General features: G+C 46.8%; 2 protein-coding genes across 8 annotated transcripts in view; both read left to right on the plus strand.

Moving 5' to 3' along the window:
- Positions 1 to 5,612, plus strand: part of DPY19L4 (dpy-19 like 4 (C. elegans)) — a 29,701-nt gene extending 24,089 nt beyond the window's left edge. For 2 of the 3 annotated variants that reach the window (XM_040695893.2, XM_040695891.2), the window contains 2 exons: positions 1,650 to 1,790; positions 2,333 to 5,612. In XM_040695893.2, the coding sequence (XP_040551827.1) occupies positions 1,650 to 1,790; positions 2,333 to 2,497 (306 nt within the window). In that variant the 3' untranslated portion in view covers positions 2,498 to 5,612. The remainder of the gene's footprint in view (positions 1 to 1,649; positions 1,791 to 2,332) is intronic. The other variant, XM_015282938.4, reaches the window with a different exon arrangement.
- Positions 4,613 to 27,103, plus strand: part of LOC414835 (cHz-cadherin) — a 47,697-nt gene continuing 25,206 nt past the window's right edge. For 3 of the 5 annotated variants that reach the window (XM_015282913.4, XM_015282914.4, XM_040677318.2), the window contains exons 1-10: positions 4,613 to 9,545; positions 17,604 to 17,798; positions 18,368 to 18,593; positions 18,678 to 18,882; positions 19,599 to 19,710; positions 23,364 to 23,613; positions 23,744 to 23,886; positions 25,057 to 25,229; positions 25,543 to 25,711; positions 26,847 to 27,017. In XM_015282913.4, the coding sequence (XP_015138399.2) occupies positions 8,678 to 9,545; positions 17,604 to 17,798; positions 18,368 to 18,593; positions 18,678 to 18,882; positions 19,599 to 19,710; positions 23,364 to 23,613; positions 23,744 to 23,886; positions 25,057 to 25,229; positions 25,543 to 25,711; positions 26,847 to 27,017 (2,512 nt within the window). In that variant the 5' untranslated portion in view covers positions 4,613 to 8,677. Of the gene's footprint in view, positions 9,546 to 17,603; positions 17,799 to 18,367; positions 18,594 to 18,677; positions 18,883 to 19,598; positions 19,711 to 23,363; positions 23,614 to 23,743; positions 23,887 to 25,056; positions 25,230 to 25,542; positions 25,712 to 26,846; positions 27,018 to 27,103 lie in introns of those variants that run through there. The other 2 variants (NM_001001754.2, XM_025147081.2) reach the window with 2 other exon arrangements.

Below are 27,103 nucleotides of genomic sequence, written 5' to 3' on the forward strand. Positions count from 1 at the left end.
TAAATACCATTTAAGTATATATATCTGTTTATGACCATAATACCTGAGGAAATTATTACAAAATCAGCAAAGCCATCCTTTAAAGGTCATGCTTTACTAGCTTTAAAGATGAAAAACTTTACAATGGATAAAGTCTTCTTCTGAAGTTCTACCAGGGAGCATACTGGGGTGAGGTCCAGCCTGCTATTCAGTTCAGTACAGCCTGCTACTGATCAGGCCGCAGGTCTGTTTGGTCGAGTCTCATGGGTTAGGTTAGCACTCTAGTAGGTAGACTAAGCCATATCTGGTAGAAAGATTAGTTCAATACACTGTAGAGCTGTGAAAATATACTGCTGATATTGCCATGCCATGTCTGTTCTGAATGCCGTCGGTGTTGTTGTTGCTGCTGAAGGAGGAAACGGTGGGTTTTATCAAGTGATCTCATTACCACTTGTTCAGCTGCTTCCTGGAAAGCCAGTTGAAGTTTTGACCTTGATGGCAGGAGTGGCTCTAAACTCACTTAGCTTATTCATTATTTATTCTCAATGGGGGAGATAGTGCCAACGGTTACTTCTGAGTAATCATAGGCTAGCTTCACTACATTGTTTTGTTTTTTTTTTTCCCTGGACAGGGAATGTAAGCATGTTTGACATTTGGACCTGTTATGTATTAACAGGAATGGAACCAGACTCTTTCTAGAGGTGTGCACCGAAAGAACAAGGGGTAATGATCACAAACTGGAATATACAAAGTTCCATACGAACATGAGAAAAAAACTTTGCTTTGAGGGTGGCAGAGCACTGCAACAAGTTGCTCAGAGTTGTGGTGTCTCCTTCTCAAAACCCACCGGGATACTTTACTGTGTAACCTACTGTAGGGAACCTGCTTTTGGACTAGATGATCTCTAGAGGTCTTCTCTGAGCCCTGCTGTTCTGTGATTCTGTGAATTTCTGCCACCCTTCCATACTGAGCTTGTCACCTGGAATAATTAACAATTTCAGGATTCCATTCCCTTATACCTATGTGTACCTATGCATCTCTCCCCCTGTGTTTCCCTATATGCTTCCCTATCTCACATATTATTCTGATCTCATAATTTCAGCAGCACAACTTTACAGTCAGTTTTTCAGTATTTTCTCCTTTGTTCTTATATCAGAATCAGTTTCTTCCTCTTCTAACTCCTGACACCCAGTTATTCAGCAGTTCATCCTAAGAAACGCTTCCGGGTACTTTTCAGAGGTGTTCTTGCTTACAGTGATAATTTTGAGCAAAAGGGTAAAGAAAGGTTACAGGACAGCATCCAGTGATGCTAGAAATCCTCATTGTCCAACAACATTCACATGGGCAACATGAGTAAAGTATTTCCTTATTATGACAATAACACATACTAACTTCTTAATCGCATGCTAAATGTGTATAAATATCTGTAGTATCTGTAATCGATGCACGTATAATAGAAATAGAAATATGTATACATAAATAAAATTGATGTGTGTTCTTACAGGAATTTTAATGCTAAACTTTCAGTTTGTGTGCTAAAAAAGCTGCCCCAATCCTACTGAATTATCCAGATTTCTTAAGGTAGTGGAAGCGTATGTAGTTTCAGACTGTAACATTTAGTTATTCTCAAAGTAAACGAGGTAGAGGAGGGGCTGCTATTCTGTTGACAGGTCTATGGATCTTCATTCTGTGCTGTGTGGTGCCGGAGAACTGGCACAGGTTGCCCAGAGGGTCTTCTCCTTGGGGATGTTGAGAAGCTGCCCGGCCATGGGCCTGAGCCTCCTGCTCTGGGTGTCCCTCCTGGACCTGAGGTGGGCCTGATGGACTCAGAGGTCCCTGCCAGCCTCAGTCATTCTGGGGTTCTGTATTTCCCACATTGCCATCCATTAGATGAGAATGTAGGTACTGCATTCTAAATTGGACTATAAATCTATGTTGCCCAGTATCCTATTTCTGACCCTGGCTAAAAGCATCAGCTTTTATGGTTTATACAGGACAAGACAGAAGTGTTCTCTAGCAGTCTGATGCTACAAGACTGTGTCTCTGAGAGAAACTATCTTTGTGTTTTGGGAGACATTGAAAGATTTATTTATATTTCTGCATGAATTTGTCTTACCACCCTTTTTTTTTTTTTTTTTAAATCCCTGCAAACTTCTGCAATTGGAAAGAGTGGGGAAGTGATGTATGAATCCACAAGGCTGGTTTAGATGGTAAAACAAATTGTAAGGGAATACAGTTAAATATCTGTAGTGTAAGGGAAATGTGCAGAACGCAGAAATAAATGAATGTACAGGATTGCATTCTGCAGTCATTTATCTTCAGTATTTTAATCAGTTTTCTTCTTTCCTGACAGGTGGTTTGTGAGGAAGGTGACAGTTATGCCTATTCAAAATATGGACGATTTTGTCATGAAATCAAAATGAACTATTCTCCATATGTGAATTATTTCACTCGAGTATACTGGAATAGATCCTACTTTGTGTATAGGATCAACACTGTGATATCCTTCCAATCGTGAAAAAGCATGCAAGCTTCTTTTTGAGGATTGACTGTGGTGGAATTCAGTTGGAAAAATTCCTTTTGATTAAGAAAACTATTTTTACAGATACACGTAGGTGCAGTGTACTGACCAGGTTTTTGGGTTTTGTTTTTTTTCCACCAAACTGGAACTGTTCGAACTCTACAGACCAACTGTTACAGATACCTTCTTTGAAGGAACCAGGAAACTTTGACAATTCTACTGTCTCTACAAGAAAGCGTGGCAGTCTTCCATGTTCTTGCATTTGTCTTCCCATTGTAAAGCATCTTAATCTTCATTTAACAGATATTTCTAACTTCAGTGTTAGACAGCTGATGTGGATAGACTTTGGAAAAAGTTATGTTGAAGAGCTCGTTTAAGTCATGTAGCTTCTATTTTCTAGTAAGAAATCAAGTGGTGTATCCTAAGTCTTCAAGTGTTTGGGTTTGTTTAATATTTCTAATATTTTTCTTTGGTTACTGTGGTTTTTTATTCTTCCCGTTTTCCACTATCAACACTGCTATGTTTATCAAACACGTTCATACACCTTATGTGTAGGTAAAGTATTTGTATAAATCAAATAAGGAAGATGTTATTTAAACAATTCCATAGATTGAGGCACTGATCTCTGCATTGATGGAGATGTGTTGGTGGAAGTGCTTGGGCTTGGACGCAGCTGTAGGAGTTGACAAAGTCAGATTTTCAGTTTGGAAAGAGCTTGACTTCAGGATTCTTCCATGCTTACGTATGTGTGCATGTGAGCGTATGTGTGTTTCAGCAGCCATCAGAACGGGCCAGTATACAACACTATGCTGTACTTTAGACAAGTGTAGCAGGACGACTAGGTTTGCTGCTGAGACTGCTGCTCTTTGCTCCTGTGTGTGAGCTGGTGTGTGTGTGTGTGTATGGCAAGGGATGGGCGATGGTCATTTCATTCAACTTATTATTTCGTGATAGATTAAGGTAATCATAACTGTAATTTTAAACACCGTCATCACCATCATTAATCAGTGACAGCACAGTAGCTCATAGCTTTTTATACATTAATTATGCAGCTATACTGGGAACTTTGAAGACATGGGACAACGCTCTGTAGTCTTGCTTCCCTCCAAAATTTGCCTTTCTTATATGACCTCGTTTGTCTCTACGACTTCCTTAAATTTTCTGTTCATCCTGTTTTGTTGCTAGCTGAGGTACTTTCAAGAGAATGAATGATGCTTTAATCCCAGTGTTGTGAATGGAAAACTCAACAAAAGGTAATCATAACTTTGCTGATGTAGGTGCAGCTGGACAGAAAGCCAGGACTTAAGTTCTGGGAGAGAGTCCTCACCACCAGGAGTTGCATGCAGTTATGGATTCTGGTAACACCTGGCCCAGAGACCGGTCTGTCAGGCATGTGGGAATGATTCTTTGGAGCCCAGATGTCTTTAAAGAAACATCTGGCTTAATAGGATGAACCTTCAACTGAACAACCATTCTGCAAATGAAAGCTGTGAAACTATCCCTGCTGCATCTGTTGGTTAAAATGCAAATTCAGAGGGATTGACTCTGAAATTGTTAGGAACTGCAACATGTTGATGTATATGCATGATTCCTATCTGCTGTATGCAGATGTGTTGTTTACTTTACACTAAGAGATAGTGCTGAGGTTTCTAAACATCTATTATCACTATTGGAGTGATTTAAAAGTGAAAAGCTTTACTGTTGTAAATGTCAACGAGTCTGTGATCTGTTTGTTTTTGTTTTTGTTTTCTTTTAATCTGGTTATATTTTTAGGCCTGTGAGTTTAGACCGAGTATTAAAATCATTCGTTTTATTTGAAACCAGTGCTCAGATAAACCCATCGAAAATATCCAGTGCGATCATTGAGAGAAACATTTATCAGTGTAACTGGGTTACAAATTAGGAGTAAGTATCCTTTCTAGGGATACAGTCGTTGTGCTGAGGATAGCATGCATGTCTCTCTGGCCAAAAGCAGCCTGTTTATTTGCTTACGCACAAGTGTGTATGTTTTGCTGCACTGTTACAGTTTCAGACTTTTCAATTACAATATCAAGATAAGTTTGTGAACTAACTTGGGTTACGGCAGGCAATCAGGAACCTTGTATGTGCTATGGAGTTAATAATTGGAAGTAAGTGTAGAGTTCCGTATACAACTTGAATTTGTTTGAATCACTGTCTGGAATTACGTGTCTGCGTGTCAGTGAACTGCTCTCTCGAAGCTGATTGTTCATGAGCACCATTTCATACCAGCAATAAGGCATTCCAGGTACCACATTTCAGGGTTACAATTGCCCTTGGGTGGATGAAGCCGCTCAGCTTATGGCTTCTTGCCTTATAATACCACACCAGGGTGCAGCGTTCAACTATCCTGGACTGCCTGTTGTGTTTTACTGCAGCGCCGTATCTATGTGTGACCACACGGAGCATAGTTTGAATACTTACATGTACAGCACATATGTTAAGAGAAAAACACAAATGAGGCCAACCGTACATCTAAGGAAATTACATATGTTGTAGCACGTTGGCCTTTATACATGTTTGAATGAACATGTTGAACTTTATTTGAACTGTGACATAGTTATTATTAGTTTTGTCATAAAGATGTATTCTTGATACTTCAATCGATTCTGCATTAGGAGAATCATGTAAGATTTTTACCTTGCTTTTTATATTAGAGAAGATTGTATAGCAGCATCATTGGCGCAGCAGCCTTAAGTAACAGAGAAGGAGCCTTTTGCTGGGAGAAACGTCACCGTTGTCCCGGGCAGAAGGCATGGAAGATTCATATCTTGTGAAGAAAATGATATTCTTGACTTTCCTTATCCAGTTGTGGATTAGCAAAAATGCTGTTGTATGCTCTAATCTCCACCTTCTGTGGAAAAAGATGGAAACAGTAAGTTCTGTGATATCCCTCGGAAGGACAACCATGGGGCGTAAGCACATCTGACTGGTGCACACAACCCTAGCTCGGCTTTCAACCCAGGTCGTGGGTTTCAGTTCCTGAGAGGGTTGGGGGAATGTTTTTCAAATTTGGATGTGTTTTGCTGTAGATGTTGCAATTCAGTTGAAACATGTGCCTTGCGAGCTTTTATTAAACAAACAAACAACTCCACCGGTGTTTCTTGTTGTGAAGGTGCTTCTGTAAGAAATCCCTGTGCCTCTGATTCCTAGAGCTTCCGCTGTGTCTCACTGGCTCTGCTTCCAGAGATGCTCCTGCAGTCAGCGGGTGCAGCTGGAGCGTCTGCCAGCCGTCCTGTTAACAGCTGCTCACTGAGCAGGATGAGGATTCACAGAGCAACCCATGTTGCTGTTTTCCTGGCTTATAACCCGCATGCAGTCCTGCCTTCCAAGCAGCGAGGTTACCTGTTAGCTGATGGAGAAGAGATGGGTGTTAATGCCTGTCGAGGTTTCAAACTTACTTCACGGAAGCAGAAGTACCGGTGATGCTGTACTTGTTAATGGTAATGTTTAGCAGTATCATATATGGCATCTGGATATATCTGCGTGCAGGTGCTTGATAGCAAGCCTAAGGAATCCAGTTCCTCTCATCCCATTTGCTTTGTGGATAGGGATTTAACCAAAATGATGCATAAAAGGTAAATAATAGTAAATATTTTTCTCTTGCGACAAACCTGCTGTGCCAAAAAATTGGATGGATGGATGTGGCTCTGGGCAGCCTGGTCTGGTGGTTGGCGACCCTGCGCATAGCAGGGGGGTTGGAACTCGATGATTGTTGTGGTCCTTTTCAACCCAGGCCATTCTGTGATGTTTGGGATACAAACCATTTTATGCTTCCTTTGACATTCTGATAGCTTTGTGAGGAAAGAAGACAACAATTAATAGTTGATAATGAATTAACCTCTCTCTGTTGCGGTCGTAAGACAATTTTTGTATCTGTGCCACCTGGAAATGAATTGCTATGCAACGTCAAATGCTTAATGATTTGTAATTCACTCATGTATCACCTCCTGAATTTTTACAGCTTGTGATTGGAGCCTTCTGGGATTTGATATTAGAATGAATGCTGACTATTTTATAATAATTTACTGTATAACAGTATGAAAACCTTGAGATTATTTTAGCCAGAGTTTCTGAAGACAGTAAAAACATCAGACGAAAGAATTGGTCATACAGCCAGCCTGGTCTATAAGGTGAGGGTGAATGTAGGATCACTGTGGCACTCCCCCTCATTCAGAAGGCTGGTAAAGGACAGGCAGGAATGGAGCTCCTCCTCTGTGCTGCACCAGAGGAAGCTCCTACAGAGCCCGGGCCTCAAAATGGGGTACGAGGAAGAGCTCATGTTTGCTAGAGAAGGATCCCAAGGATGAATTTCACTGTGATCCTTCAGCACCAGGAACTGGCATTGCCCCGATGCTTTCTGAGGAGCTTGTTCAATTTCCATTTGTTCCTTTCCTGTTTCCTGTCAGAGCCAAGAGCCACCTCACTATTTGTAGTGGGGTTGCCTCTTTGCTTGACACCGCGCCAGGCTCTCTGTGCCTTCGGTTCCACGGGATGCCCGACTTCCTTTGGAAGATGGCTGCACGGGAGTCACCCCATCAGCTGGGCAGCATCCTGCCAGGGGGATGCAGTACTGCATAACCCAGCCGTCCCTGATGGCCAGGAGGAAAACGACACTCACTGAAGAGACCGATGGAGGTGTTTTCTTCATGTTGGCCCTTCTTCATAGTTGCAAAGAATCTGCACAGCCTATTATAAATAACTTATCCCTTTTCAGAAGATGTATTTGATGAGTACGTAACTGCCTGACCCCAGCAAGAGCAATGCTGAGAGCTGATCATCACCGCCACGTGCACCTCCACTGTGCTTGCATCTCACTGCAGGGTGGGATTTGTGTCCACCGATATATATCTGCACGTATACCCGTTGTCATTGCAACGACTCTGTGCAATGGGGTGTTGAGAATAACACGGCTAATGCTCATTGTGTGGCTGGCTCAGATTAAGGACTACAATGTAGTTATCTTTCAGGTGCCTTTCTGAGGGCAGGAATTCTTCATGTTGTTTTTAGGTGAGCGTATAGGGGATGCACTCAAACCCTGGGGCAGTGAGTTGCCCCTTGCTGGATCCCTATGGCCAGCTCTGTGGCGTTACAGCAAACCACTGCTGGAAGTGGTTGGGTTCACAGCCCACCTTCCCATCCTGAGCATCCCGGGATGCCAACAGGAGCCATCAGCCCATTGCTTTCCCAGTACACCACAGGATGCGGTGACCCACTCTGCCCATTCTCAGCACCAGCACCTGGCTGTCAACTTTGCTGAGTGCCCGCAGTGTTTCCCCAGTGCTGACTGCAACCGCTCCTGGCACTTTAGCACAGCCTGGGTGCATTATCACTGAGGTTACGGCACAGCTGCCTGGCCAGCAGCTCCTGCTGCAGCAACCAACGTATAAACGTGAGCCCAGTGTGGCCAGTTGCATGCAGAGGCTCAGCAAAAGGACATCCCTGGGAGAAGGCAGATTTTGTGCTGCATATTATCCGGAGCGGGAGGCTGCTGGGATCTGTGCTTGGAGGAAGTGGGTGACTTGGGGTCACACTTGAGTGAGTGGTGGGAAGTGGTTGGCTTGGGGTCACATTTCTAGCGATATGATGGGATGTAATGGCCTCAGGTCGTGCCAGGGGTGGTTCAGGTTGTATATTAGGAAATCATCATTCTCAGACAGAGCAGTGAGGCATTGGCACAGGTTGCTCTGCGTGGTGGGCGGATGCTGTCCCTGGAGGTGGTCAGGAACTGTGGAGATGTGGCACTGAGGGACGTGGTCAGTGGGCACGGTGGGGATGGGCTGATGGCTGGATCAGATTCTCTCAGAGGGTTTTCCACCCTTAACGATTCTGTTGATTGCGTTACAACCACCGCGGTGATCCCACGCCCAGGTCGCTTCCATCAGGTGTTGTTATAGCAAGCGCTGCGTTTGTTTCCCTGACTCGGTGGCGCTGCTTCGGTACCGCACTTGAGCAGAGCGCTGTTCCTTTCCCCGGGATACCCCTCCCAAAGGCTGAAACGTAGTTCGCGCGCTGCGCTGATCTCCCTCGGAGCTTCCCATAGGACGCGGCTGCCGGCAGGGTCCGCTCCGCTCGTCCCGGCCCCTCCTCGCTGCCGGGGGGGGCGGGCCGGGCCGGGCCGCACGTGGAAGGGGCTCGGAGCCGCGCCAGCTCGGTGCGATGCTGGGTGCGGGCGGGCTGCTGCTGGCCCTGCCGCTGCTCTGCGGGGCGGCGGCGGGGCTGGGGGCTCCCCGCCTGCTGCGCTTCTCCGGCCACGTGCCCGAGGACAGCCCGGCGGGGACGCGGGTGCGGGGCGTGCGGGTGCCGCTGCGGGGCCCCGGGGAGCCGCCCGCCCGCTGGGCGCTGCGCGGGGACGGCGCGCACCACTTCTCCCTGCAGCGGCGGCCGGGGGGCGAGCGGGGGGCGCTGGAGGCGCGCACGGCGCGACGGCTGGACCGGGGGGCGCGGGCCGAGTACCGCCTGCTGCTGCGGGCGGCCGTCCGTCCCCGGGCAGCGCTGCTGCGCGTCCGCGTCCTGGCCCGCGACGACCGCCGCCCGCGCCTGCCGCCCGCCGCCCGCCTGGAGCCGTCGCCTCGGGGCAGCGAGCTGGCGCGGCTCCGCTCCTCGGACGGAGAAGAGAGCCCCGAGGTGCCGCTCGCCTACCGCGCCCGGCCGGCGCTGAGCGCGGACTCGCTGCCGGCGTCGCGCCGCCTCAGCCTCTGGGTGTGGGCGCGGGACCGAGGCCGTCCGCGGCGCCTGCTGCCGGCCGTGCGCGGCCCGGGCGAGGAGAGGAGGAGACGGCGGCCGCGCTCGCTGTCCCCCGGCCCCAGGCGGTACGCGGCACGGCTGCCCCCGGGGGCGCGGGTGGGTGACACCGTGTTCACGCTGCCGCGGGGCCGCGACGCCGGCGGATGGTTCGAGCTGGCGGCCCCCGGAGCTGCGCCGCTCGGCGTGGACCGCGCCTCGGGGCGGCTCTACCTGAGGCGGGAACTGCCGGCCGGGGGCGGCGCCGAGGCGCTCGTCAAGGTGCACCGCGGCGGGGGGAGAGGTAAGGGCGGCCGGCGCGGGGAAGCGGGCTGGGGGTGTGCTGGGAGCTCGGGGCTGCGGGAGGGGAGGTCCGGGGGGACCTTATCGCTCTCTACAGCTGCCTGGAAGGAGGCTGTGGCGAGGTGGGCGCCGGCTCCTTCTCCCAGGTAACGGCCATAGGAGGAGAGGTGTAATGGCTTGAAGTTGCGCCGGGGAGGTTCAGGCTGGATATGAGGAAAGATTTCCTCAGAAGGAGCGGTGAGGCAGTGGCACGGACTGCCCAGGGAGGTGGTGGAGTCACCGTCCCCAGCTGGAGGCGTTGAGGAGTCACGCAGATGTGTCGCTGAGGGATGTGCTTAGTGGGCACGGTGGGGGTGGGCTGGCGGTTGGACCAGATGCTTTTAGAGGTATTTTCCAACCGTAATGGTTGTGTGATTCTCGGCCAAACCCCAGCCGGCTCTGGAAGCTGTCTGGGCAACGTGCTGCCCGGCGTACTTGCTTGTTTTGAACACAGCAATTAACCTTGTGAGCGGTGTTGTGTAAATCAGACGCGCTGTCCTCTCCAGCGCAGCACTGTGCCATGTATTTTCACTCATGTCTGTGCACAGATAACGTATTGACAAGGGATGAGCCTCGGGGAGAAAGGAGATCGATGGCCAAGTGGGACAAGGTCGTTTTGATGCTCCTTTGAGCTGCTTTTTAAATCAAAACTATTCCATAGCTTTGCCTAGGGATGAACTGAGGGTCTCATTCTTGCAGTTTATGTTATGTGATCAGAGCTGGAGGCTTCTACTGCCTTAGTTTCATTTGAACAGTGTGGTGAGGTGTCTGAAGCCGAGCAGAATTCACTTGTGTCTGCCTGTCATTTCTCCTTTCTCGCGCCCCTTACCAAATATACTTAACAGCAGGTGACACCGTAATCAATAATACGAAACACGAGCCAAACTCTTCATTAATTGCAAAACAAAAACCATCAAACTCTGTCTAATTGCCACCAGTTAGGTAAAAAAGCCATGGGTAGCAGCTGGCATTTCCCAGGTGCTGCCTCTCCAAAGAAGTCTGTGTGTTGATCTTTTGTTTCCAAGCACAAGGCAACACCACAGAGCACAGCACAGAGCGGGGCAGGCAGGCACTGGCACAGGTTGCCCAGAGATGCAGTGGGTGCCCCACCAGTGGAGATGCCCAAGGTCAGGCTGGAGGGGCTCTGAGCAGCCTGATGTAGCTGTAGGTGTCCCTGCTCATTGCAGGGGAGTTGGGCCTAATGTCCTTTCGGGGTCTCTTCCAACTCAGGTGATTCTGTGATTCTAAGACACAGCACTCGTGCTGTGCAGCTGAAATACTGGAATGTGTTCTGTGTGTGGAGTGCCACAACCTCCTGCTTCCCAACTGGCTCGGTAGCACTGATGGGCATGGGATTACCCTCAGTGCTGTGAGGGCTCCATAGCTGGCCCTACACTGTTTCCAGCTGTAACTAAACCCAAAGGAAATAGACCATAGCTCTGACCAAGGAGCCCAGAGCGCAGTGCTGGGGCTGCAGGACCTGCTCCGTGCTGCTGTGGCTCAGGTCAAACACAATGAGCCCTTATTGCTCAGTGGCAGTAAAGGCACTGATCAGGCTCTGGAGCCCCTGACATGCATCTGGCTGGGGCTGCACCTCCAGACACCAACCAAATGGTTCGAGTTCTTTGCGCATCCTTAAAAAAACCTAAAACTAAAAATAAATCCACTGGAATGCCCATTTAATCTGCGTAATGCAGCCTTTGTAAAAGCCAACCAGTCATCCGTGGTCTGATTTTTGGGTGGTCCTGTGTGGAGCCAGGAGCTGGACCCAGTGGCCCTTTTGGGTCCTTTCTGACTTGGGATATTCTGTGATCCTGTGACACTGCTGCAGGACGATATGCCCCAAACATGGACATGAATGTTCTCTGTCCATGAAGGGCAGCTGGGCAAGCACACGTGCTGCCTTCGTGTTTGGAAATCTGAGCCTGGGGTGGAAGGCAGCTTCATCCCCTCCTTCATCCCCTTTGAAGGCTGTCCTTGCTCATGTGAGCTGGTGCCTTCTCAGCAGCATTTCATTAAAGTTTCCATGCTAAAGCAGTAATTTAGTGCATTTCTCCTCAGCCTTGAAGTTTCTGCCTGAGCAGTGAGGTAGGCACACTAGTGGGAACTGTCCAAAATTTAAGAGAAAGGTTAAACAAGTCCTTTAAACCTGTGGCCTTATAGAATGGCCTGATGGAAAGAACTTGGGGTTCTCCTCCTGTAACTGTATGGTTCTTGGTGGCTTATGCATTGCTGACTGAGGGATGAACGTGAGCACAGTGTGTGTAGGCAGCAGTCAGTGCTGTGTGCCTCCAGCTGCTGGCTTACTTCAAATGAGTTGACGGAGCTTTTGGCTGAGCAAACATATGGGATAGACAAAAGCTTTGGGAGAGGGAGAGTGGCAAAGTGGTAGGGCTGTTGGACTCAGTGATCCCTAAGGGTCCCTTCCAACTTGGGATATTGTGTGAGTCTATGATTCTGTGTGTCTGTGGAAGGGGAAGAGGATGCCAACTACTTTCACTGTAAGAAATGTCGCTGAAGAGGGGAAACATGGTGACCTGTTGTGTAGGAGAACACCAGTGAGAGGACAGACTTCTTCCTTAGTCCTTGCCAACTGAAACCTGAGGGGTGGTCCATGAGTAGAAAAGCCACGTGAGTGTTGGGTACACGAAGAAGTATGTCCCAAAAATGTCACTGAGTGATGACAGAAGGGTGGGATGCGGTGCTGATGGCTGTGGTTAACCAAGGGGGGAAAGCCATCGCTGCTGAAACAGCTGTGGATGGGGCACGTGGCACTGTTCTTCATCCAGGTGCACTGAGGCTGCAGGCTTTTGATCCACAAGCCAATGTAGTGCTTTGTATGCCTTCAGGGGAGCAAACGCCCATTTCTGTAATGTTACCGGTAAGGATATTGCCCTGCCTTTAACATATGGAAGGTATGGTTGTAGCTACTTACTGCTGTGCTGTGCGTTGGGCATGGTAGGGTGTTACAAGGGGATATAGTCATAGAATCATAGAATCTCAAGGTTGAAAAGGACCTACAAGATCGTCTAGTCCAGCCGTCCTCCCATTACCCTTGCTACAACAAGCCACTAAACCATATCATATGGTACCCCTGAGCGTTGTATCCGATGTCCTTAGGATATCTCTGAGAAATCACATCTATTCATTAACAGAAACTTCACTCCCAGGCATCTCTCATCGTTGATTGGAGTGGAGCTGACCTGGCACTTCTACGACTGCATTAAAACCACCCTGTGCAACTTTTCTTGAGAGAGTTGGAGGAAAGAAATTAAGAAAAGGAAGGGTTTGATTCCAGAGTGTTACCTGTGCCATGAAGCTGCCCCTCCACTACTCCCCCCAATGGGAAGGGCAGCACAGGTGGAGAGCATCACAGGCATCGCTCACCAGACTGCTTGTGAGGACCACATGAAAACTGATTTCTCTTATCCTTTCCTTTAGGGGAAACCCTTAGTTGAGATTCCCAACTTCTGGCCAGCTGCTTTCCTAAAGCTTGTAGGAACAAACCAGCAAATGGATCCTAACGCTGTTTGGGCAGGAGAGGGTGGGCCCAGCTGGCAGTGAGACTGTGGGAGCATCACTGCTGTAGGCTCAGAGGCATTTGTAAAACCAGCAGTGAGTGCTGCTGAAAGATTAATTGCTGCTATGAGGCATGTTGTTGGAAATACAAGTACTCTGTAAGTATATTGTTCCTGTAAATGCTTATGTCTGGGGGACGTTTCTGAAAGGCACAAAAATACTCATAGAGGAGTTTTCATGAACTGTTTCCATCTATATCTTTTGTATTTTTTTTTTTTTCATATCCCATGCTTTCCTTCCGTGCTTCTGGGCACTGTGTAGTTGCTGAGGACTGGGTTGCAGGTGCCTGGGGGGCAGGGGCTGTTAGAAAGCAGATTTATGAGACGTGTGACACCTTAGGCAGCACTGGAGTGCTGTGACTGATCATAACTGCAAAAGCAGGTGGATGCAGATTCTCCCAGTCTTCTGTTGAAATGTGGTTTTAAAGGCAAATGTAGATTTTCTGCAAGCTGCCTGCCATGCGTTTTACCTTACACCCTCATCAGCTGCCCGGTCTGCAGCCTGAGGCCAACTTAAGCCTGTAGAAACGAGTGCCCCTCCACCTCTATTTTTCCTTTCTCCTACCAAAACACACCAATCTTTCACAGTTTTCAGTCTCTTCCGCTCCATTTTTAAAAATTACTCCTGTAAAGTGCATTTCATAAGGAAAATTGTGGATTTGCAGGACAAGCATTTATAGGATTCTAGAGCCACTTTCTTTCCTTTCTTGGTGTGACGTTTGAGATAGAAGTTTACTGGCTTATTCAGCACACCAGGTGTTTCCTGGCCATTACATTTTTTTCTTTAATTTGAGAAAAGCAGGTCATTTGAGGCTAATTCTTCATTTCAGTCCTGAAGACTGCAAGCTTTTCTCAGGCCTGATGGGGCTGACAGGAGCTGCACGGGTTCCTGGGAATGTTCAGCTGAAGCTCCTGCCCCTGCCCTGTGACTGCGTGGCCCAAGAGCATGACAAGGTGCTGTCTCTTACATTAAAGTGGCTTATTTTGCCTCAGGGAATATAAAACAGACATGAGCCACCATTATTTCTCAGCTGTGATCTTCAGGCATTTTTTTTACTTCTCAATTCCACCAAGGTTTCTGTTATAAACCAGCTGCAGTTGGTGCAGTTCAAGACCTCATCTCAGGAAGAGAAAATCACATCTGTCACGTTTTCTTCTGCTAGGGAGAGGAGAGTGATTAAATGGACATGGAGTTGAGACAAGTTTTAAGAAAAGCCATTTGTATTTTAAAACCCTTTTCCAAGTCTTTTCTTCATGCTCTTGTCCAGTGGACACAATGCTCTTCATCACTTGGACAGTCACACAGCGAGTTCTCCCTGTCCTTCTGGTTGCTCCCCTCTTGGGAACCTCTGAGCAATTAGTTTGAGTTTATTTTAAGTTCCTTTTGCTTAGGTTCCTGAGGCTGGTTTTGCTGCTGCCAAGCAGCCTTGTTGCTGATGTGCTGTTCATAGAATCATAGAATGATTAAATCGTAGAATCACAGAGCCATAGAATCACAGAATCCATAAGGCTGGGAAAGACCTCCAAGATCATTTAGTCCAACCACCAACCCAACCAACCCTTATTCTTATTTGTAACCAAGGGGTAATGCTGAAGCCTTGAGGACATACTGGTATATCCATGAAAATCAGCCCCTTAGATCTGACTTGTAGCTGGATTGTACCAAGGCTCTTATTCTAATGTGTGGTGTCAATCTCGCTGTTTTATCCCATTGGTAGTCTTCTTCACAGGCTACAGAGCCTGCTTTGCTGGATTGCTTGTTTTTAGTAGATGATTCGTATTGACAAAACGGGTGAGCTGTTGTGTTTTGATTTGATAGGATGTTACAGTTGTGACAGGGGAACAAAATAAAACTTTATTGATTTCAACGACTTGATCTATTAATGGCTTTCCAGTTCTGACAGCTGAAAAACCAATAGAAAGCTGGAAAAAAAACCTTATCTTCCTAATTGGGACTGGTTTTGTTGTATGCCTGTACATCTGCCAGGCAGAAGCTCTGTGTGGTTGCGTGGCATCTGTTTTCTTTGGGCTCATACCTGAGGAAGGGATGGGCCTGAGAACTGAGAGCAGCTCAAGTGCTGAGCAGGAGGGATTGAGGCAGGAAAACTCAGCTAAGAAGAGGTGTACACACCTCAGGTGCAGGCCTTAGGCCTACGTGTGCAGCCACAGCCGTGACCTGAGCATCTCGCGTGGTCTGGCATTCTGAACATGAAGTGCCTCATCTTTGCTTTGCCAACACCACAGCGTTCTGAGGCACTTCCCAGAGCTGTAAGTCCTCTTGGGTGCTGGAGGGAATCGTGCTTCTGGACACTGTGGTGGAAACCACCACAGCAATCAGGCCGCTGTGGCACTGCTGCTTCTGCCCATGAAGCCCCTCTGTCCACCAAGAAGAAAAGGCAGCAGTGGCTTTTGCATCACCTACTTGTCTTTAAAGAATTAGATGCCTCTTTAGAAGGATGTTGGGATCTGAAATGCTTAGCTCTTTCTTTTGAAGAAAATTGTCATTGTAAAAAATAATCAGGATGTTATTTTGGTTGAAGATCATATTTAATGGACAAAAATCTCAGTCTTTCTGAAGATGAAAGTTTCCGTAGAATCAATGAAATCTTTGAGTTGGAAGAGACCCTTAAGGGCCATCTGGTCCAACTCCCTGCAACGAGTAGGGACGCCTACAGTTACATCAGGTTGCTCAGAGCCCCATCCAGCCTGACCTTGGTTGTCTCCAGGGAAAGGACATCCACCATCTCTCTGGGCAACCTGTAACAGTGCCTCACCACCCTTATTGTAAAAAACTTCTTTCTTACATCCAACCTAAATCCCCCCTCTTGTAGTTCCCAGTCCTGCTGGGCTGTTTGCACAAGCAAATGGGCCATGGGTGGAGTTCAGCATAAGAAAATTATCATTAATTGGAGCAATGAAGTTATTTCCCCTGATCTTGTCTTGAACTCAATGAAATTTATTCCTGTGTGGGTTGTGCCTTTGTTTGTTTGTTTATTTGTTTTATTTTAATGAGTAAGGCTTCTATGTAGGGCTGATACTTTGGTGTAGGGATGTTTTTTACAACTCTTACAGCAGGATCTCGTTACTGATTCTATTTGGTACTTGCCAAATGGTGCCAGATATGGATGGGCTGGTTAATATGTGTGTTTTTCAACCCTCCTCTCAGCTGTGAATGAATTATTGAAACCTAGAGCGGGGCTGGTCATCCCCTAGCCTGTGCTGAGGGCTCAGCCTTGCCTTGTGCTGAATGGTGCAGAAGTTTCTTAGGATAATGTGTCTAACAAATATGCCTATTTATTCAGTGTTGGTAGCTTACAAAAAGAGAAACCATGTCATCTAAGAATTTAGCTAAAGAAACCCTGTCTTAAATTATTTTAAATACTTCAAAAACCAAACATTCAGTGAAGTCTTTCCCCTCCTGGGGGCAATTATCTCAGATAAATTTGTCCAGACCACATTTTTACTGGTGTAAGACTGCCCGTAAATGCTGGTCTTCCATGTCAGGGGATGTCTCTGTCTGTGGGTAGTCTTTTATTTGTTATCTGATTTCTGAGGTTTACAGTTAAGATTTGTTTGGAATTTCTAGCTTCTTGCTGGCCTTCAGTTTTGCTCACATGCTGCTTTCTTCTTCGGTCCTATGTAAAATTTGGTTGTCCTAAAGGCAGAGAATGGGACCTCCTACAGGAGACATATGGACACCCAGGTGTGGGTGTCTCTTCTGACAGTGCTGTAGACCTTAGCAGACCTGTAACCTTGACGCAATTTGTCCGAATACCTGATCATATTCTTTCAGGCAGGCAACGTACATTTCTCATGCGTTGATTTCTACTTTTCTCCCTTTCTGCATTTAAGGTCTGATTATTGGTTTTTTGTTTGTTTGGTTGGTTTGGGTTGGGTTTTTTTATTTTGTTTGAACTTATTTTGTGTATTTAATGATCCAAGGATAGATATAAACTGGGCACAGAATGGATTGAGAGTAGCCCTGAAGAGAGAGACTCGTGGGTGTTGGTTGATAAGTGCTCAACATGAGCCAGCAGCATGTCCTTGCAGCCAGCTGTATCCTGGTCTGCATCAAAAGTGGTGTGACCAGCAGGTGGAGAGACTTATGCTGAATCTGTTGAAAATAAAACGGTCAAATTTCACCTGACTTTAGATAAATATGTATTTAAAATTGTTTCATGGCTAAGTGGTGTAACTGGCACAGTGTTTAATATACATATCTAGTTAATTTATATTTGTTATTGAAAGTATTTTTAAGTAGTTGTTAACTGTACTTATTGCACATCAAGCTGCAAAAGCCCATATGTGAACTGAATTCTTTGTGCATGCAGTAGGATGAATGTGATGGGTGTTTGGTTTACAACTGCTGAAGGATCTGACCGTAAACCCTGCTGATGAGAGCTTGTGAACAAGCTGCCTGGCAGCGTGTGCATCTTTTGCAGATGACGACTGGTACCTCTGCCACGTGACCCTCCTGGCCCCAGAAGAGGAGCTCCTGTCCTGGGCCATGTACCCATACCCCTACCTGGCACGCGTTGATCCAGATGCACGGAAAGGCACTCTTGTCTACCGGCTTGCTGCACGATACAGCAACAGTGAGAACACCAGTGCTGGTGTATCTTACACACTGATTGCAGGTAGGTCTAGTCTGAAAGAAACGGCGAGCTTCTGCAAAGTTGCAGATTTTTCCTATCAATTTCCCCTATTATCATTTTAGTTGATAGATTTTATCCCTTGGGAGATTCGTATGGATACAGCAGGCGAAGAAGGTAGAAGTGCTTTAGGAAAAACAGATGTGTGGATGGGGATTTTCCTTGCTTCACCTTACTTCTATTTTGAGAATGACTACAACCTTATATTTTTTTATACATTTTCTCCTCTTTTACTGTGCACCAGTCAAGATAACATGATGTGAGTGAGAGACAAGGAGAGGAACAAAGAAATGCATGCAAGGATACAGGTAGATGATTTGAGGGTAGCTTGCTTTAAAACACTGAAGATGCAAATGTGGATGCTCCCTCCCTGGAAGCATTCAAGGCCGGGTTGGATGGGGCTTTGAGCAACCTGGGCTAGAGGGAGGTGTCCCTGCCTGTAGCAGGGTTTAGAACTAGATCCCTAAAAGTCCCTTCCAACCCAAACCATTCTATGATTCAAATGTTCTTGCTGTGGGGCATTTTTCAGACCAGCTCTGTGTGCACGTTGGTAGGTGGCGAAGAGCGATTTCAGGTTGATGTGGATACTGGGATCATCGTGACCACGGGCTTACCTCTGGTGTGGAACAAGGAGTACGTGGTCACAGTGCAAGCCTCGGATGAGTATGGCAATAAGAGCCCCTTCGCCTCCATCTCCATCCTGGTGGGCTCCCGACCTCCGCAGTTCACTAACATGTCTTACAGTGTGTTTGTCCCCGAAAACACTCCACCAGGAGAAAAGTGAGTTCTGCTTTGTTAGGTGAGCTGTCTCACCTGTGTCAGGGATCAGTTTGGAGTGAAATACTATTCTCTCCCTCTTTACAGAGTGGCAGTGGTTGAGGCTGTTTCCTTTCAGAGCCAGCCCCTGTCCTACTCACTGCTGACGAACCCCAGTGGGCTGTTCACTGTGAGGCAGGAGAGTGGTGAGCTCCTGCTCACCCACCCTGTGGACTATGAGGGCGAGCACCACCTTTACCACCTCCTCCTGAAGGCCGTGGAAGCTGAGAGTGCACTGAGCAGTGTGGCTGAGGTACGGGGGGTGCTTCACTTGCCACCCACTGTCCCGTCCATCTCCATCACCTCATCGCCTGAATGATTTACCATATATAGAGTCCAGTACCTAAAGGGAAACTGTAAGAAAGAAGGGAACAGACTTTTTAGAAGGGTCTGTTGTGATAGGACAAGGGGAAATGGTTTCAAACTAAAAGAAGGGGGATTTAGATTGAATATAAAGGAAAAGTCTTTTACAGTGAGGGAGGTGAGCCACTGGAACAGGTTGCCCGAAGAAGCAGTGGATGCCCCATCCCTGGAGATATTCAAGGTCAGGCTGGATGGGGCTCTGAGCAACCTGATCTAGCTGTAGGTGTCCCTGCTCGTTGCAAAGAAGTTGGACTAAATGGCCTTTAAAAGTCCCTTCCAACTCAAACTATTCTATGATTCTATTCTGTGAAGGTAGGTGGTGCTTGAGAGGGAGGTCTCGCAGAAGTTTGGACTCATATATAAGGCCAGTTTAGGCTCCAAAAAAAATATTCTTATTGTTTGGTTATGGCTTTGCCTCCCATAAGTTTGGAAGTGGAGGTGGTAGCACTTCTCAGTGCTGCGGGCATAGTGCAAGGAAATGTTTAACATTGCTGCTGTCCCATCCTTAAGCCTCCAATGAATGCCCAGACTTTGTCTGGAGTGAAGTGCATGTTTTCCTAAGCATAGAAAATGAAGTTATATCTCAGCGTGTCCTTTTTGTCTCAGGTTATGGTTCACATCACGGATGAAAATGACTGTTCTCCTGAATTCCAGAACTCCATTTACAGCAGGGACAACATTCCCGAAACCATTCCCATCGGCACATCTCTCCTGCAAGGTGAATCTCTCCTGCATCTCTCACTTCAGTCTCGTCGCAGACCCATTCGTTGGTGTTACAGGTTCATGCTTCTGTCATGAGAAAATACTCTTCCATGGTGGGCAGTGGCTTTGTAAAATGTGTGTTGTGGCCTTTCCTGGGGTCTGCCAATGGCTTTTAGATATCCTGGAAGTAGATTTGTAAGTGTCTGTAGGTGTTGAATGCATGAGTCTAGGAGCAGCTGCTGCAATGGGTGTGGGTTGCCAGGCAGAGCAGCACAGCAGAGTGCTGGTGATGCTGCAAGACACGGGGAGCCCCAGGCAGAAGCATCTGCACAGTGGTGCAGAGATGCTGCTTTGGGAGAGTCTCTGGATGGTCGTGTAGCTGTGCTAGGTCATACTGGCAGAGCTCCTCATGGACAGCTTCTCCTGTCTGAAGTATAATGCATGGTGCAGCTGGGGCAAAGATGACTGGGCATGAGCATTACTCTCTGATGCACATCAGAGCAGTTAAGGCAGCTGACAGGTAGTAACTTAGTGGACTGCTTTAACTTTAAACCTTGTGGCTGTATTTTTACTAAGATTGGTCATCTTTTTGATTCCTGGAAGCAGTTTCAACTAGTTTTTTTTTTTTTTTTTCCCTTAGTGTCTTTTTGTTTTGTTTTGTTCTGATTTTTAATGGGCAGCAGCTTGTTTTATCTCATAAATAGTTTTTAATACTGTATAAATGACTTTAAAAGTGTTAAAGGAGAAACCTTTGAAAAACATGAACTTTTACGTTTATTCTTGTGGTTTATTGGTCATTGTCCCAGGTTTGTTGTGTGTAACGTGATCACACATTACTTGGATGTAAACCCTGACCACAGACGTGAGACTTTTAGATTGGAAGGGACCTTAAAGCCCGCTCAGCTCCAACCCCCTGCCATGGGTAGGGCTGCCCCCCAGCAGCTCGGGCTGCCCAGGGTCCCATCCAACCTGGCCTTGAGTGCCTCCAGGGATGGGACACCCACAGCTTCTCTGGGCAGCTGTGCCAGGGCCTCACAGCCTCCATAGTGAAGAGTTTCTTCTTCATATCTAATCTAAACCTACTCTCTTTCAGAATGTTGTTCTTGTTGAAAAATTAGAGCAGTTGGAAATAATTTTAAACCCCAAGTTCTAAGCCAAACTTCAGTCACTTTCAGAATACTGTGTTTGCACAAGTAGGGACTGAACTTGGATGGTGTGGCATGTCTTGTCTCCTTCCATAAAAGAAAAGGAATAGAAGTCCGTTCCCCAAACTGATGTCGCTTAAACACCTTCTATCTCAGGTGCCCCCAGATCTGACGTAGCCAATCCTGATGCCACACTTAGCACAGAGATGCAGTGCTTAAAACTCAGGCTGAGACCTCGGGGTGGTGATAAATTGTGTGAGAAATGGATGAGCGCCAGGGCAAGACTCAGTGAAAAAGTACATGTGTAGAAAATGTCTCTTTTGAAGACAAGGATGTAGTTTTCCAGCATTTGAAGCTGAACACGCAAAGGACACAGAGGGGATAATAAGCTTAGTCTCCCTTGTGTGGTGACGTGCTGATAGCAGGGCTGCAGGGAATGCTTTCCCTGAAAACTTAACAAGAGAGCAAACAGCTGCAGCTCATGCTTTGGTCTAATGGCTCACAGGAAGAAATAAGTTGCCAGCTGATCAGCTGCTAAAAGTCCTCAAGTATGTGATTTTCTTTAAAAAGATGAATGCTGTTCTCTCCATGAGACCTCTAAAGCTGATCAACCGTGGGAAAAAGTGTATGCCCCATATCCAGAGCAAACAGAATGGCAGAGCTGTGCAGTGAGGTTTACAATTGCATCCAGCTTGATTGTCTTGCCATACTGAGTGAATGCCAAGGGAAAGAGCTTTCTTAAAAAAGGAAGTGCTAAGTGTAAATACAGTGACAGTAAAAATGGGCAACTTGGTCACAGGGCTGAGCAGCATCAGGAGCGGCTGTGAGGGAGGGGTGTGTGCAGTCACCCGCACATGGAGCTGCTAAACCTGGCTACTGAAGCTAATACCACTCCAGAAAGGAGCAGCTCTTACCTGGCTGTAGTTCCTGGAGGAGTAGGAGGCATGTGGCAGCCCCAGGCTGTCCTACAGAGAAAGAGAAATGCAGATTCAGGACAGCCTTTGCTGTGGTGAGGCTGGTTGTGCTCCTTTGCTGGTGTACTTGTTCAGCTGCACTGCTGCACTAGCAAAGCAGGGCTTGGAGTTGTAGCTGTCAACTTCAGCCAAGCTAGCAGACTTTGATGTGTAGTTAGCATGCAGTAAGCTAGCTCACAGCATGGGCAAAGCTAGCTCAGACCTGCTTGCACTTGCTGCACAAGTCTATGCACAAAATACTTTTGCAGTGCAGATCAGCTTGTAGAATGAAACAAAATGGAATGGAATGGGAATGGAATTCCCTGTTGCTATTGGGAAGCAAGAAATTACTTTGCAGTGTATGAGTGAGCGTCACATTCCCTACTTGCTGGGAGAAACAGAAGAGTGTGATCACTGAGCAAGTAAAGCATGGTTTTTGTGAATGGTTACGTGTCAGTAATGACTCTTTAGAATAAATCAGAACTGTCCACATCAAAACTGCATTACACTTTATACTTTTCTTTCTAAAATAGACACTTCGCCACAGAATTTAGGTTTTATTTCACTGTCATTTCTACTTTTCTTGGGTTTTTAATAGATGTAGATCTTCAGTGCAGCAAGAGACTGGTTAACTCCATAGCCTTTGCTCTCATAGTCTGTAATACAGCCAACCATTTATTTACTCACAGCAGAATTTTGAGATGTGAAATGAGAAGTTACAACCACCATACACCGAGGTGAGTAACTTCCCAAAGGCAGAGGTGGTTGGTCTTTCTTTTTGCACATAAGTAGCACAGTGTTTCACTGCTCTTTTTCAAACCCTTCTCTTCTTCTTCCGAGCAAATCTGCTGATCGATGTGTGCCTCTGCACCCCATAGAGCTGTCTGTTGGGGTGTCCATGTGCTTGTTGCAAGCACTGGGGTCACTCCTATGCCTTCCTCAAGCCTGTTGGCTGCTGCAACAGCCACGCTTGTGTCCTGCTGCCTGAAAGAGGAGGCGGTTTAGCACTGGTGTGAGTATGAGCTGAAGCCTTGCTGTTTGAGCAGGAAAATGGCAGGGTAATGAAAGGGGTGAGCTCCAGCTCTTAAAATCGCTTGTGATACAACATGTAAGCTCTCTTTGTTCCACCGATTTGCTGCTGCTGAGCAGATGGGACACTGCCATACTGAGCAAACACTTGCCAGGGAGCGATGTTTAATCACTCTTTATACCTTGAAGTGCCAGGTAATTAAAAAGTGCTTTAGCTATAACATAGCTGGGAGCTAATTAAATGGGAACGGCATCCCCTGAGAGAGCGAGGGCACAGTTTGTGGCTGATAATGCTCTAACAGTGTGTGTATTGATTGCGTGGTAATTACCGGTGCTGAGTGCTGCTGGCACGAGGCAGGCTGCAGTGCTGGGCTCGCTGCTGGGATGCACACAGGACAGAACTGTTGGCTTACTTCCTTCCTTTCATGGAGAAAACAGTTTTGTGCGAAGTGCGTTCCAAAAGAAGTTCACTTAGGAGGGAAACAGCACACCCAAACCCTTTCTGTGGCATGATGGCTCTGTTAAATGTGCTCTCTTGACAGTGCTTGCGACAGACTGCGACTCTGGCTCCAACTCAGAGATCTCTTACTTCATCCAGAGCACTGATTTTTCCATCACACGCCACGGGGTCATCAGTTCTAACCAGAGGCTGAACTTTGAGCGAGCGAACCACATGTATGAGTTTGTGGTGATTGCTGTTGATAAAGGACACCCCCCTCGGACAGGGACCGCGTCGGTGCGCATTCAAATGGCCAACGTGAATGATGAGGCGCCCGTGTTCTCCCAGCCTGTGTAAGCCAGCCCGAACACCCGCTTTGCTTTGTACAGATGCTGTTCATGTGTGTAACCTTGGAGGGTGATGTGTCTGAAGAAAGGCTTTGGAAGCTGGTACCGAATGTGATTGCTGCCTTTTGTGCCTCAGTTACAGAACGTTCCTCTCGGAAGATGCTGGTCCCAGTACATTAGTGGCTACTGTCCGGGCCAAGGACCCAGATGGAGATGGGGTGCTCTATCTAATTGCTGGAGGGAATGAGGAGGGCAATTTTGAACTGGATAGTCAGAAAGGTAAGAGAGCTTTTGCAGCACGGCTGTAAGGGAATGCAGGCACCTGGTTTAATCACTCTCAGGCAGATATTCAGAGAGCTTTTGAAAATTCCATCATTAATTTTCCTATAATTCTAAGTCCACATCCTTTTACTATCCATTGCTTTTACAGCATTAGTCTACAGCAATTACCTCATATATGCACATCTGGGAGATATACTAATTCTAAGCAGTCTTTTCTATTTTAATTTCCGTACTCCAAACACAAATTCAGCATGGGAGAAAATGGATCCTAAAAAGAGAATGGATTTTATTTAAAATGAATGCAGACCAGGGCTGCCGAGTCACTACAGCCTAATTTCTACTGTCACATAATAAATAATATCTCACCTCAGCACCAGTCCTTAAGTCACTTAAATATCTGCATTTTGAATAAAGCATGGCACTGTTCAGTAACAGAGAAATAACTGGTTGGCTTCTATGCAGGTACATCTATTGAATGCACAAAGCAAGCACGTTTTAAAACCTTGAGAAAAAAAATAAAAAGATATTTTCACTAACTTTTCAAGCTATAACAGTGGTTCTTAATCATGGGGACAACCCCACCTGAGAGTGCAGAAAGTGTTCAGGAACAACAAGATCGCACAGAAAAACTACACCTGGCCTCTGTCTTGTTCCTTTTATGTCCATTCTTCTCCAGCATTCTCTCCCCTGGCTCTCACAAAAAGGATGGAACATTTTCTTTCTTGTGAGGAAAACCTGAGAGGGCTGAGGATGTTCAGTCCAAGAGGAGAGAGGGCTCCAGGCTGGCCTTATAGTGGCCCTCCAGTACTTGAAGTGGGCTTATAAGAAAAATGGAGAGAGACGTTTCCCAAGAACAAGGGCTAATGGTTTGAAACAAAAAGAGCTTAGATTCAGATGAGGTATAAAGAAGAAATTCTTCACTGTGAGGGCAGCTTCCTATCAGTTAGAATTAGCTCTTTGATTGTGCGTGGTTGATTTGAATATCAGCCAAAATTTGGAGCGCTTGCCCAAGGACTGCATTGTCTGATGTGATGGCTGATGTGATTCAGTGATGACTGAGCCCTGTGCTTTGCAACCAAGATATAGTGGCAGGGAAATGCGATGCTCTATTTATTTTGCATGTTAGTTTACATGGTAAAATAAAACACTTTATGCTTCCAAATGCAGGTATCATTAAGCTCCGCAGAAGCCCTGCGCCCAATCTGAAAGGGCCTCAATACATCCTGAATATCACTGCAATAGATGACAATGTCTCCGGGGGACCCACTCCTCTCAGCAGTTTTGCTGAGGTTATTGTAGGAGTTAATGACATTAATAACAACAAGCCTGTCTTCAGAGAGGTAAGATGTCTTTCTGCAGGTGTTCTCTTCCCATTCATAGATGGGAAGAGAACTCTTATAGATTCTTCTTAGTTCCTGGTGAAGGAAATGTGTAAAACAGAGTAAGTCTATAATTGAACACGTCTTTGTACTTACATGGAAAAGTCTTCATTCTCTTTTTTTTTTCCATCTTCTTTCTTCCTTCCAGCTTGATTTCTTTGTGACTATAAGTAACAGTTTTCTTCTGAGTTCTTCTCAGATGTGCTGCCACTGCGCAGCTAATTCACACGGCTTGGTGTAATACTTAGAGCTGGATGTTTGGGTGTGTTTTTAGTGCACTTACTACAGTGACAGCACCTGGGTTCTGGAGAACCAGCCTCCGGGCATGTACGTGCTGCAAGTAGAAGCCTACGATGCAGACCTCGGCGTTAATGGAGAGGTGAAGTATGGGCTCATGCACCGCGATGGAGCTTCCCTGGGCTTCAGCATTGATTCGGACACAGGTCAGTGGCTTTTGGGTTGCTGAGTTGAAATGAAAATGCCATTGTATTGCAGTGAGAATGCCTCGGTCTGATTGTTGGGTTAACTATAACAGCTTATAGAATAAATACTGAAAATATAGACTACGTGGATAACCATGCGTATTGATTAAATTAAGATGATAGTGGTTAAAAAGACAAATTAGGTAGGGCAGCAAACCCCAGTTCAATACAAACATAAAAAGCTATTTTGAGTCAGTTCTCTTCCTATTGAATCAAGTGCAGCTATAAAATGCACAGTAGAATCAAACAGCTTGAGTGTGTACTTCCCTTCAGTGGGGCTTACAGTTCTGTAATGCAGATTATTTCTCAGCTCGTGCACAAATGGGAAGGACAGTGTCGTGTGCATAGAGGCAAAATGTTCATACCAGAAGGTGACAGTAGCTAAGATTCTTGATGCCACTTGGAAGAAAGAGCTCCTGTAGTCAGATCAGTCAGGTGGGGTATTTGTGTGTTGGTGTCCAAACTTGGGGAGCTGACAACAGAGAAACACAATCCTTATCTTGAGCATGGCAGGGATGTGGGTCTGGAGGTAGTCCTGAGGCCACTTTGAAGGCTCACAACCAGAGAAAAAGAGCTGAGGCTGGGATAGGGTTGGTCAACAGAGAGGGAAAGCTGTGAACTGGGAGAAAGTTGTTCCACTTACTGACTGAGCAACATGATTCTACCTTGTTGTTATCTGTTCAGCACGGCTCCCACTATCGAGATGACCTTGGTTACATCAGTTAAGATTCCAGAGCAATCTTGAGCTAGCTTTGAAATATTCAGTTACACGGACTATCGCTGGAGCAGCCCTATGGGACGTCTTGATGAGGAGACTGGGCAATGAGATAGCCAGGAGCTCAGACTGAAGCCCCTTAGGGGGGCAGCAGGAGAGAAACCTGCTGACTGCTGCTGGTGTCTAGCAAGTAAAGGAGGAGAGACAGAACGTGTGGTTGATCTTGCTGGGACTGTGCCTTACAGGGTTGGCGTGGGTTGAGCTTTACAGTTGTGCTGTGAGAAGTTGTAGCTCTCTCCTGTAGGGGAGCAGTGGTGGTCCCCCTCTGCAGGCTCAGTCCTGAGGCTGTGGCACGCAGACAGGAGGTGTCTGTGTCCTCAGGGGTCATCACCACCACGCGGAGCTTTGACCGTGAGGAACAGAAGGAGCACACCCTGTCCGTCACCGCGACGGACCAAGCGCCGGAGCCGCTGATCGGCATCTGTCAGATCACCGTCCTGATCGCTGATGTCAATGACAACGATCCCAAGTTTGAGAACAGTCGCTACCAGTGTGAGTGATTGGTTAACCACCTGTCCCAGTGCTGCAACACGAACCTGTTCAGTAGTTCCTAATACTGATGGCAAGTTTTTAGGTCT

Source organism: Gallus gallus, chromosome 2, assembly GCF_016699485.2.
Source record: "Gallus gallus isolate bGalGal1 chromosome 2, bGalGal1.mat.broiler.GRCg7b, whole genome shotgun sequence".
In the NCBI taxonomy this organism is placed as follows: Eukaryota; Metazoa; Chordata; class Aves; order Galliformes; family Phasianidae; genus Gallus; species Gallus gallus.